The sequence below is a fragment of the Macadamia integrifolia genome, chromosome 13, assembly GCF_013358625.1.
Source record: "Macadamia integrifolia cultivar HAES 741 chromosome 13, SCU_Mint_v3, whole genome shotgun sequence".
NCBI lineage: Eukaryota > Viridiplantae > Streptophyta > Magnoliopsida > Proteales > Proteaceae > Macadamia > Macadamia integrifolia.
The window spans coordinates 6,021,215-6,033,239 of record NC_056569.1 but is presented as its reverse complement, the minus strand read 5'-3'; the positions used below and the strand labels follow the sequence as shown (position 1 = coordinate 6,033,239).

The window sequence follows — 12,025 nt, the reverse complement described above, 5'->3', positions numbered from 1 at the left end:
GCCCATGTTTCTCTACTTAAGAGGTCGCTTTATGGCCTTAAGCAATCTCCTAGGCAGTGGTACAAGCGCTTTGATTTCCACATGATGAAGATTGGCTACACAAGAAGTGAGTATGATAGTTGTGTTTATTATAAAGTGTCAAGTGATAATTCCATTATTTTGTTGATGCTTTATGTTGATGACATGCTCATTGCTACAAAGAACAAACATGATATAGTCTCTTTGAAGTCTTTGTTGAGTTCTGAATTTGAGATGAAGGATCTTGGTGCCGCTAAGAAGATCCTTGGCATGGAAATCCTTAGAGATAGAAATGTAGGTAAACTTTGGGTAACTCAGAAGAGGTCTATTGAAAAGGTGCTAGAGCGTTTCAATATGGAAAAGGCTAAGCCGGTTAGCACTTCGTTAGCTGGCAACTTCAAGTTATTTGAAAGGGAATGCCCTAAAACACATGAGGAGGTGGAGCAGATGTCTCAAGTCCCTTATGCTAGCGCAGTTGGGAGTCTCATGTATGCTATGGTTTGTAGCAGGCCGGATTTGTCTCATGCAGTCAGTGTTGTTAGCAGATATATGAGTAATCCAGGGAAGGAGCATTGAAATTTAATTAAGTGGATCTTTAGATATTTGAGCAAGACTAAATATATAGGTGTTATGTTCAGTGGCAAGGGATGTTCTACAGAGTTGGCAGGTTATGTTGATTCTGACTATACTGGTGATTTAGACAAGAGGAGGTCTACTACAGGGTATGTGTTTACATTGGCTGGTGGACCTATATCATGGAGGGCGATGCTTCAGTCTACAATTGCATTGTCCACTACAGAGGCAGAGTACATGGCTGCAGTTGAGGCTGTCAAGGAAGGAGTCTGGTTGGCTGAACTGGTTAATGAGTTGGAGTTGGAGCAAGGAGTTACAGTGTTATATTGTGACAGTCAGAGCGCCATACATCTTGCAAAGAATCAGGTGTTTTATGCAAGGACAAAGCATATTGATGTGAGATTTCACAAGATCAGGGAGCTTGTGTCAGAAGGCAGTATTCTCTTGAGAAAAATTCATACAGATCTCAATCCTGCAGATATGTTTACAAAGCCAGTTACTACAGAGAAGTTCGAGTCCTGTTTGGACTTGATTAATATTACTCATTGTTGAAGATGAGGGACGCACCAAACATGTGCGGGTTTGTACCTCTAATGAGGTACAATGATGAAGACGTCTACAAGTTATCTTTACAGGAGGCTCGACAGAATTCAAGCCAAGGTGGAGATTGTTGGTGTATGATGTCTTGTATTCCGTCGCAGTTTAATACAGGGAGTACTGGTGCAGCACCTAGACAGGTAGGACGGCGGTCCCGCTAGCCCGTTAGCAGGCCGTGGGGGTTGCAAGGGGGCAGGAGGCCCCCCTGCATAGCAGGGGGTGTAGGGGGCGCAACCCCCCGCTCGAATTTTTTATTTGAGGGCAATTGTGTACTTTCCAGATTAAGGTTTTTTCGTTATATATTTGTAGCGAGGGTTTCTTTCTCTGTAATGCAAGCAATACTGAGAGTTGTGAGGACGAGCGCTGTAATCCTATTCTCCATTGATAGTGAAGTAGGATCTCATCTCACCGGCGACATGGGCAACCTTGCCGAACCTCGTAAAATCCGTATGCATTGTTTGTTTTGTTTTTCCATTATCTTCTGCATCGTTTTAGGGTTGCGTTTCTACAAGATGCGCCCAAGGGTATCAAGAGGGTAACTAAGGTAATGGATGAACCATCCTCCATGGGGTCAGGAAATTTTTTCCATTTTTTTTGATGCTCACAATCATATAAAACTAAGAAGTAATAATTAAGAATCTTTCCATAGCTTTCTACCACATTTCTGAAAACCCATGAAATGTTATTCAAGTTTATTAGAGAGTGATTATTCGAATGGCACAAATAAGATTTCCCGAAATCAGGGCCCACAAAGTATCTATTAGTGCTATGGATTGCAATAGGTAACCATAGCCCTTCATTTCAAGTGAGGCTGTTGGGTCAGGATAATTAAGATGATTAAAATTATACTAATAAAGTGTATTCCATGCACATTATCCTATGTAATCCAGCTTTGTGTTTAATCTTTGTTTTACTTGGTAAACATTTTTGTGTTTAATCAATCCACGAATAGATGCTGCTTAAAAGGGGGAAAAAAAGGAACGTACATTTTATGACTTTGTTGCCTAGGGAACATAGTTATTAAATTCGGATTCGGGAATTATTCGGATTAATTCGTTTCAGTAATTCAATGATTCGAACAAAATATCGGTAAAAAAAGCAGAGATAATAAAATTCGAGTTCGGATTTGGGTTCGGGAATTATTCGTTTACAAAAATAAAAAGAGGATAAAAAATTCGGATGTTATTTTTAATATTTACAATTCTTGTTTCATATTTTCTATCAATTATCATATGTATCTAACATACAAATGATATAAAAATAAAAAATTTAAATGTTAAAGATAAAAATATTATATTTAGCTCTTTTTATTTTTCTAACTCATTTTCTATTACTCAAATAATTGAATTAGAGAAAGAGAGACTGAGAGGTGGGACTGAGCACAAATTCAGCTGAACCCACATCACCCACCATGCATGTCAATCTTAAAGATTAGAGAGAGAATAACGACCGTAAGACTTAGTCAAACCAAAATTGGGTGAGAGATTTTTTTTTTAATTTTTCTTGTAGAAGTGTGAGAGATTACCTCAAGAAAGATAAGCTTTATTGGATTTTGTTAAAAAAAGAAAAAAAGTAACATTAGGATAATAAATGGATTCTAATCACACTATTTTCTAAAGGCTTATTGACTTATTAAAGGTAAATTTTTTTTTTAATGGGAAAAAATTTGGTTTCTGCAGAATTATTCATGAATTTTAGAAAAAGTCTATAAAATTCGAGAATTTTTTATTTGATTCGGATTCGGGTAGAATTATTCGTAAAATTTGATAAAATTATATTCGGCCAAATAATTCAGAGAATTTAATAACTAGGCTAGGGAATAAATTCTTATCGTCCCAATTTATAAGATACTAGCGATTAACAATGAATGATCCCTGTTTGAATAATGGATGAGAATTATTAATTTATTATTATTTTTAATTTATTAACTTTGATCAATAAGGGGAGAGCGGATCAGGTACTTATACGAGAACCATTCTTGTATAGGATTGATCCACATAGATGGAATCCACCCACGGAAAAACCTTCTTGTGTATTCCATCTGTGTGGATCAGATCATACGATTTCTAAGTAATATTTTTTTCTTCATAATTAAACTCATCTTGAAATTGGATGACTGATAATGAGGAATTGCATGATATTTTACGTGTGGGAATGGCTTCCATGTTAGTAAATAGATTTATAATATTTTTTTTTTAAATTGATAAGCTTATCAAGATGCCTAAATATTTGCCACATGGAACTTGAGATGAGTCCTAAATTTTGTGGATAAGTAGACTTTTAAGATTCCCTTCCCACATGTAAATTCAGTTAAAATATCATTTTTTAAGTGAAAAAATAGAAATTTGAATATCCAAGATTATAGAAGAATGCACGTTATTTATTAGACTACTTAGTTATGCATGGAATAAGGTCAGTCCAAAATATGTATTAACTATATATTCAACAATCAAAATTTTCCACATCATCATTCCACATGGCATAGTGAGATGAGTGGCCTTAATAAACTTACAACAAATGAATCCCAACCCCTTTTGACCAACAAGAACATATTATAAACAAAATCTTTATCCTTGAAAAGGCGATAAAGAATATTACACTCTTGTTTAATACCCCCTACCATTATTCTTAAATTAAAAAATAAATAAATAAATAAAAGCAATTCTAGTCAATCACCTTTTTATCAAGCTTTAACTTAGTAGAGAATTTACCCAAAAAAAAAAAAAAAACCTTAGTAGAGGCAATGTACAGGTGCCACAACTCTCATTAGGGGTGTCAATCGGTCGGGCCGGTCCGGTTTCGGTCGGGCTTAATCGGGCTTGAAGACTTTCAAAGGCTACACCGTGTCCGCCCATTTAACTAATCGGGCTTAGTTATTGAGGGCATGGTACACTTTATATTCGGTCGGTCGGTCTCGGGCTATAATCGGGCTACTTTAATTGGGCTTTAGTCGGGCCTTAACCGGGCTACGGACATGTTTAATGTTAAACGGGCTTTAATCGGTTTTTAAACTGGCCCTCTTTAAAATGTGCTCTTATATTCCAGCCCACTCATGCAAGCCCAAAAAAATGACAATAAATCAATAAATGATACCAAATATAACCATTATTTAAAATGTGAACATGTATTTTACTTTTTAGTTTTTATTCTTTAATTTGGGGGGTAAAATAGGTATTCTATAATCATTAAAGGGTCAGGCCAAGTTGGTGCACAATAGGCCGGTCTCGGTCGGGCGTTATTCGGTCGGTCTTGGTCGGGTGCTCGACGGTCCAAGTAGCAAAACCGAGACCGACCATTTATAAACGGGCCGGGCTCAAGCCCGACACGTTTAATAAACGGTCCGGGCCGGGCCAGTCTATAAACGGTCGGTCCCGATCAGTTTAGTCGGGTCGGGCCACGAATTGACACCCCTAACTCTCATGATATATTCCCATGTTTTATTGTTCTGGCAACCCTCTTTAATTAGACTTTAGGAATGAAGACCGGGACAAGATCATATTAGATGAGAATAACATCTGTAATAGTGTAAAGTTCACACCCCTTATATAAACTAAATATTTATTTTAAATTAATCCCACATAATCATGTTTAGGAGAATCCTAAAACATACACTGGGAACGAAGGCTCAACACGCCATCACCTAGAAGAAGAATAACACAGCCACGGATAATTAACAATGGACTACATAATGAAGCCATATTATTGTATATCCACTTTCTAATTTCATATAGAACTAAGAACTATAATGAGAGCATAAGTAAGTGAGTCGTAATTTGGTTTTTTGATTTGGTTTATTTGGCTTGGTTTGATTCGGTCTTTTATTTTTAGCCAGTCCCTATCTAGACAGTCAGTCTTCTCAAAGTTTAGCCAATAACGGATAATCTTCTCCCCCCGCAACTACCACTCTAGACAATCTAACAAGCCAATCAGAATGTCCCCAATAGAAACATATTACAATATACATTCAAGTTTCATAAATTTAGCATACTTAGTTCTATATGACGATGTTCAAAAGAAAGAATTCAGGTTTTTTTTTTTTTTTTAATGAATTATGTGAAGAAAGAAAAAATACATTTGTTGTTCATTGGAGAAACATATTTGATTTTGTTTGTAAAATTTAAAAACACAAATCTATAACAAAAACAAATCCAATAAACCCGACTCTTGAGCTTGACTCTCTCTACCTCAACACCACCATGGAACAGAAGATATACTTCTGTTTATATGCAATTTAAATCTATACATGTTTTTGTTCTTTTTCAGTGGTAGGAATATTTTTTTTCCCCAATTTTACCACACACAATATTTTTTTTTGTATGAAAATATGAACAGAAACATACAAATAAAATATTTCTAACTCTAAAATACTAATTTTGAATATAAAAACATTGTCATGCACTGCCTAGTACTCTTTTCACATGCAAAAAGGTTTGTTTTTATTTCTATTTATTTTATGGGGAAACAATATTATGAGCGAAGAGCAACCTAATGCACTAGGCTCCTACTACTGCAGACCCAGTTTGGGAGGGGCAAATGTACACATAAGATAATGACTTCAGTATAATAGAGAGTTGACAGAAATATTACAATAACAAGTTCATATAAAATCAATCATTAACTCCAGGTATTCTGCTTCTAGTAAAAAATTGGCATCCGGAGTAGAAATAACAATGCTGAGGGACATATGAGGAATACTATACTTATGAACAGAACAACATTGGCTAGCATGGATAGAACGCATCAGAGAGACATCTCCTATTTGTGCCTATATGAGGGATAAAACGGAGAGAATCGAACAATACATAACTATGGTATCACAAATCACAAAAGCTTTAAAGCTGGTCGTGGTTAGCATTGTTGCCATGCCTTGATTATGGCCACTACTATTTAAGCCTCCAGGAATTGTAAAACCTGTGATGAAGGTTACAATGGCAACTAGCGTCGACACCAGAAAAACAGTGTTAACTCTCTCCTTGTAAAATTCCGCCGTAGATTGTTGAAAACTATAGTTTTCTTGATTTTTTTCATCGAATACGTCTCATGCTTGTGGTGCATTTGCAATCCTCAATGTTGTCAATGTCAGGAGCCGGCCGGATGTTGGGAAGAAAAAATAGTATCAATCAGGTGTCTTAATAAATTGAACATGAGACCGTGCGCCTATCCACACAATCTTTAATTCGCCCTAACCATCTGGGCAACCCATAGATGTGTACGCTTTTACCACTCTAACAATAATGTAACAAGTCAATCAGAATGTTCCCAATCGAAAGGGTCCAAATTAATTGAAACATATTTCAATACATCCAAGTTTCACAAATCAAAGATACTTTAGTGCCCAAAAAAAATGAAAAAATAGTGCCCCTTTCACATGCAATGAAAACAATGAATGCAGAAATAAGTAAAAAAAATGGAAAAATTTTTGCTGCTGCCCGAGTTGCAGCCAAGTAGCTACAATCCCATTGTAACAACCAAGGGCAGATTTGAAAATACCCACCTAGGATGAATTTTTTCATTCGTGCCCTTAAGATTCCATTCCCCTGGCTAGTACTAGGGGTTGCAGCTACTAGGTAGTAGCCAAGTTTTGTTCAAAAAAGATAAACCCAAGTACAAGAAAATAGTAGAGAAAAGGAAGGATGCGAAATGTAGGGTGGCCCTTGAGATTAGACTGAATGACTCATCCAATCAGGTCTGCATGGATAGCCCAAAGTCCACGTAGGATTGTTCTAATATATATTTTTTTTCATTTTAATACATTTCTAACCTTTTAGAAAAAAGGGGGGTGGCGGTTACATTTATTTCTATTTATATTATGGGGGAAACAATATGATGATGGCTTCAATAGAATAGAGAGTTCACAGAAACATTTTTTTTTTTGGCGAATATAAAACATATTAAAGACAAAAAAAAGAAGAAAAAAAATAAGGAGAACTTATTCTTAACCTCAAAAGAGACAGTATCCCCTAGATCTGTTCCAAAGTGAAAATTTAGTATTGATTATCAATTACAATAACAAGTTGATACGACATCAATCATTAATTCCAGGTATTCTGCTTCTAGTAAACAAATTGGCGACTTCTCGTGTAGTTATATCATCAACACTATCACTATCACCCCCAGCTGCAGATACTAGCAGATATAGAAAATAATAAGAGATCCTCTGAAAGAAGCGATTTTGTGACCAAATTGGCATCCGGAGTGGCAATGACAAGGCTAGGATACATATGAGGAATAATATGCTCATGACCAAAACAACATTTGCAAGCCAATGAAGTCTACTGGTAACTATGTATAGACCTACAGTGAATGCAACAGCCATCATGGAAAGCGAAATTCCCAACAATGGCAATGTAAAATCAATAATAGAACGCATCAGAGGAACATCTCCTATTTGTGCCCATACGAGGGATAAAACAGAAAGAATTGAACAATACATAGATATGGTATCACAGATCACAAAAGCTTTAAACTTGTTATTGGATAACATTGTTGCCATGCCTTGGTCAGGGTCATCACTATTTAAGCCTCCAGGAATTGTAAAACCTGCAGTGAAGGTTACAGTGGCAACTAGTGTAGACACCAACAAAAGAGTATTAACTTTGTCCTTGTAAAATTCCACTGTAGGTTGTCGGACACCTGAATTTAATCGGACTTCATCATCGTATACATCTCGTGCTCTTGGTGCATTTGCAATCCTCAATGCTGTCAATGTTAGGAGCTGGGTGGTGGAGAGAGAGAGAGAGAATGTCAGCATCACCACATTGAAATAATACTAAAAAAAAGAGCAACCCAGTGCACAAGGCTGCTCCTACTACAGGGTCTGGGAGAGGCAAGTGCATCACCACATTGAAATATCAATCAATGTTAGGATTTGTAAGGCACCAAGCTACATACCTTTCGAAATGATGCTACTGTTCCAATGTCTTTCGTCTCTGCAATATCTAGAGCTGTATAGTTTATGTTGTTCAAGATGTTCACTTTCACTCTTTGATCCCTACTCAAAACACCAACAACTTTAGAGCGCCAGCCTTTGGTGGCCAGATGCAAAGGTGTGTTTCCATTGTCATCCCTCTCGTTTATTAGCTTCTCAAGCACTGGTGTGTTCAAAATATATGTCACCACATTTTTCTTGCCACTTTGAGCAGCTATATGAAGAATATTCTGACTTTTTTGGTTGAGCAACTCCCAAGAGCCGGGACAATGTTCCAAGAGAAGTTGTATTACTTTAATATGGCCAGTAGAGGCTGCCATGTGAATTGGGTAGAGGCCAGTGTGGTCTGCTTCATAGGCGGGCAGAGTATCTATATTGAGTAACGCAATCAACCCATCATAATAGCCTATGGAGGCAGCATAGTGAAGAGGATTTCTTCCATTTTTATCTGTTAATCGGCTTAGCTGTGGCTTGACCTTTAATACCAATTCTAAGGTCTCTGGATTTCATAGTGTACAAAACACGAACAAAGAGAGAACGGAAGATTAGGTGGAAAAATAAAGTGTTAGAGCAAACACCAAGAAATACGAAGGAAAAAACAGACACAGATGCACACACAACACATATTTAATGATGTTGACACATCAGATGTGGTGATGTGTTGTCCTCAGGCGAAGAAGAAGATATTTCACTATTGTAGAAGAGAGGTCATAATGGAGATTGTTCAAATACACCCAAACTGCGGCAAGAAAACTCACCCAACAGCCCTAGCTCGAAAAAACCCCCAAATTGCAATGCTTTCTCAACAAGACCATATTATATTACATACTCTCTCAAGTTACGGGTCAACCCATCGTGTCAAACCATAACCCCTCTGTTTCCATCATAGATCTCAAAAAAATTACATTCGGGTCATCACCAAGGATAAGTTGGAGCAGGTCATTCATAAAAAATAGAGTAAGAATTCGAGACAAACTTAACAAAAATAGAGAGAGAGAGAGAGAGAGAGAGAGAGAGAGAGAGAGAGAGAGAGAGAAAATCATCCCAAAAGATCAACTTGGTAGCTCTGAATTAATTCAATTAATATATAAAGGCATAAAGTTGGATAATATTGATGTATACATTGACGCTGTCCTTCCCCAAAACGTCAAACACATACATTAATATTGATGTTGCCTTTTCCTAAAAGCTCGATCGAACTATTAATGAATGGTAGCATCAATGTATACATCAACAGATTGACACACTGGGCTGGGGTGGGTTTCAGAGCGGTAGTTGTAAAGATGTCATAACGTTGGTTGATAAACTAAAATTAACATTAAAAGCAACTTGAAACGCGAGGAACAACATTAAAAGGTAAATGCCCAAATCAAGAATACCTGGATGCCCCTTGATAATGGCAACGTGAAGAGGTGTCTTGCCTCCACTCCACTCCCCAGGGTTTTCAATGTCACTAAGCAATTCCAACATGTCCTTAAAAAGTTGCAGAAAACCAGCTTCTGCAGCCAAATATGCAGGATACTTCCCTTCTTCGTTACCCAAATATGAAAGTTCCGAATGTGCTGTAAACAAGAGGCGAGCAACCTCTTCATGATTATTTTCCAAAGCTTCATGCAATGCAGTGTTTCCCTTCTCATTTTGCATTCGTAGGTACTTTTGTTTCAAAGCTCCTCCATTCCCATCCACATCCCCATCCCCTGTTTGGACATGTCTTGAAGTGCAATCCGCCAAAAGGAACTTGACGATGCCTATTTGGCTAGCCCTTGCGGCGATATGAAGAGGAGTGTCTCCATTGGAGTTTGGCTTGTAGAGAATCGACGGGCATCTGTTGGAGAGAAGTTCAAAGATGGAATGGTGTCCTAACCTGGCCGCGATATGAGCGACTGTATTCCCTTGGAGGCTCACTACTAGAGTAAGGAAATCAGGTCGGAATAACGAGACCGTGTGTTCATCCCCTGCAAGTATGGCTTTGTGTAGTAGTGGGTTCATGGGTAGAGAGGGTGGGAGTTGAGGCGTCGTGGAAGGCATAGCTGGTGTGTTGATAGGTCGTTTCAGTATTTGGTAGTTCTGATTTATCACAAATCTGGGATTCCACTATAGGGTTTCAGAAATTCAATATTCTTGATGTCTTTCAAGCAAGGGACACATACTTTACTTCATAGTGGCATACTTTACTTCATAGTGGAGTTGATTCTTGGTTGGGGATTCACCGATCTCTCAAGTATAGAATCTCTCTCTCTCTCTCTCTCTCTCTCTCTCTCTCTCTCTCTCTCTCTCTCTCTTCCATAAGGAACTGCTTAAGAGGACTTTCCTCACACATTAGAGGGCGGGGGCTAGGGGTATGCATGTGACAAGAGTCGATCCTTAGGCCCTTCACACACCTGGTTCCTACTCTATAAGCAGAGGCAGCAACCAGTGTGTTATGCACTAGATTCACCATAGAATCTCCTCTCTCTCTCTCTCTCTGCTGCATTTAGGGGTCTGCCATAGACCGAAAGTGAAGAAAGAAAATGACTAAATTCCTCTATGGCGTAGCGTTTGGCACACATTCAACAGAAAAAAAAAAAAAAACCTTAGGCAAGAGCCCAAGGCAATCATACACAACCCAAGGCATTTCTAAGCATTGAATACATGCCAAATGCCCAATTGCGCCATAGAGGATCCACGTCTGAGAAAGAACGTTGTTCATCTGGCATTCCCACGCCCACAGATAGCTCATGTTTTCAGGGGCTATGAAAAGACACCCCTGCCCCCTTGAAAACAAGGGCTGTGTGTGGGTGTGGGGAATGCTAAACTGACAACATTCTTCCTTCCATGAAGTAATATTAGAATAAGGGCAGGGAATTGCTACGTGGTTGTGTGATTCTTGTGCTAGCTAGCATGCATGAGCTATTGGGGTTAAGGTGATCTTTTTACCACCTTTTGACATTGGGCGCAAGGGCACACTAACCTAATAGATAGCAATCTTTTTTGCATTGAAATAAACCCAAAACAGAAATCATGCAATTTGATTACCAAGACTAAGGTTCTGTTTGATAGCCAAGAGAAGAAAAGAAAAGCAAAGAAAAGAAAAAAGTACACTTCTTGTATTTTTTTTCTTTGGTTAAGAATTTCTCTTTGCACTTGGTTTGTTTTCACCCAAGAGAAGATTCAACTTTCGAAATTCAAAATTCTTCTTGGGAATTGTGAAGTTTTCTTTTGCTCAAAAAAAAAAAAAATCTTACAAAAAAATACAAGAAAATATGAGAAAAATTGAAAACATAATAAGACAAAAAATGAATGATTACACAATGATTTCATGTGCGTCGATATCTCTCTTAAAATTCAAAATTTTTTGAATTTTTTTCTTTTTTTTTTTCTTTTCTACCCTTGATTATACATACTCTTTTTATTTTCTTCTCTTTTCTTTTCTAGATTCTTTTTTCTTTTTTTTTTTTCTAGATTCTTTTTTCTTTTCTCTTCTGTTTTTTCCCTTGGCCACCAAACATAGCCTAATATAACCAGGGAAAGGGTTTCCCGCACTTTATGAAAGAATTGCATAGTACACCAATAATGAGGGTAAAAAAAAATGATATCATCAGTTCATCACTCACACGGTTAGAGTAGGAGAAGAGTATAGTGGAATCTGCACAATGATGGGACATGTTTCATTTCCTCTATGACTACTTCGTACCTCCTTACTCGATCTCAGACCTCTACCGTTAACCCCCTACTATAACTCTCACCCCTACTCCCTTCTGTACTCCACCCTCCACCCTTCACCCTTTTCCGTGTGCCCCACCACGTTCCTCCCCTGGTCTACAAATGCAATGCTCCTACTTATTCCTAGCCTCACCCCACCCCACCTCACTTCTTTCCTCAGTGAAACAGCCACATCCACATCCATGTTCTGCTACACTAACCAACAAT

The 12,025-nt window shown here is 37.8% G+C and overlaps 1 protein-coding gene across 1 annotated transcript; it reads right to left on the bottom strand.

Moving 5' to 3' along the window:
* Positions 1–7,098: 7,098 nt before the first annotated feature.
* LOC122060097 (protein ACCELERATED CELL DEATH 6-like) lies at positions 7,099–10,164 on the bottom strand. Its single transcript, XM_042623266.1, has 3 exons — positions 9,496–10,164; positions 8,080–8,615; positions 7,099–7,903 (listed from the first exon to the last, which is right to left on the bottom strand). The coding sequence occupies exons 1-3, from the start codon at positions 10,142–10,144 to the stop codon at positions 7,214–7,216; spliced, it is 1,875 nt and encodes a 624-aa protein (XP_042479200.1). The 5' UTR covers positions 10,145–10,164; the 3' UTR covers positions 7,099–7,213.
* Positions 10,165–12,025: the final 1,861 nt, after the last annotated feature.

What these genes read in the sequence shown, in the direction of transcription:
- LOC122060097 (XM_042623266.1), bottom strand. Translation starts at nt 10,144, where the DNA reads ATGCCTTCCACGACGCCTCAACTCCCACCCTCTCTACCCATGAACCCA. An exon ending in CATTATCAAGGGGCATCCAG is followed by an intron (nt 8,616 to 9,495) that starts GTATTCTTGATT and finishes TATGAAATCCAG; the next exon opens with AGACCTTAGAATTGGTATTA. An exon ending in CAGTAGCATCATTTCGAAAG is followed by an intron (nt 7,904 to 8,079) that starts GTATGTAGCTTG and finishes TCCACCACCCAG; the next exon opens with CTCCTAACATTGACAGCATT.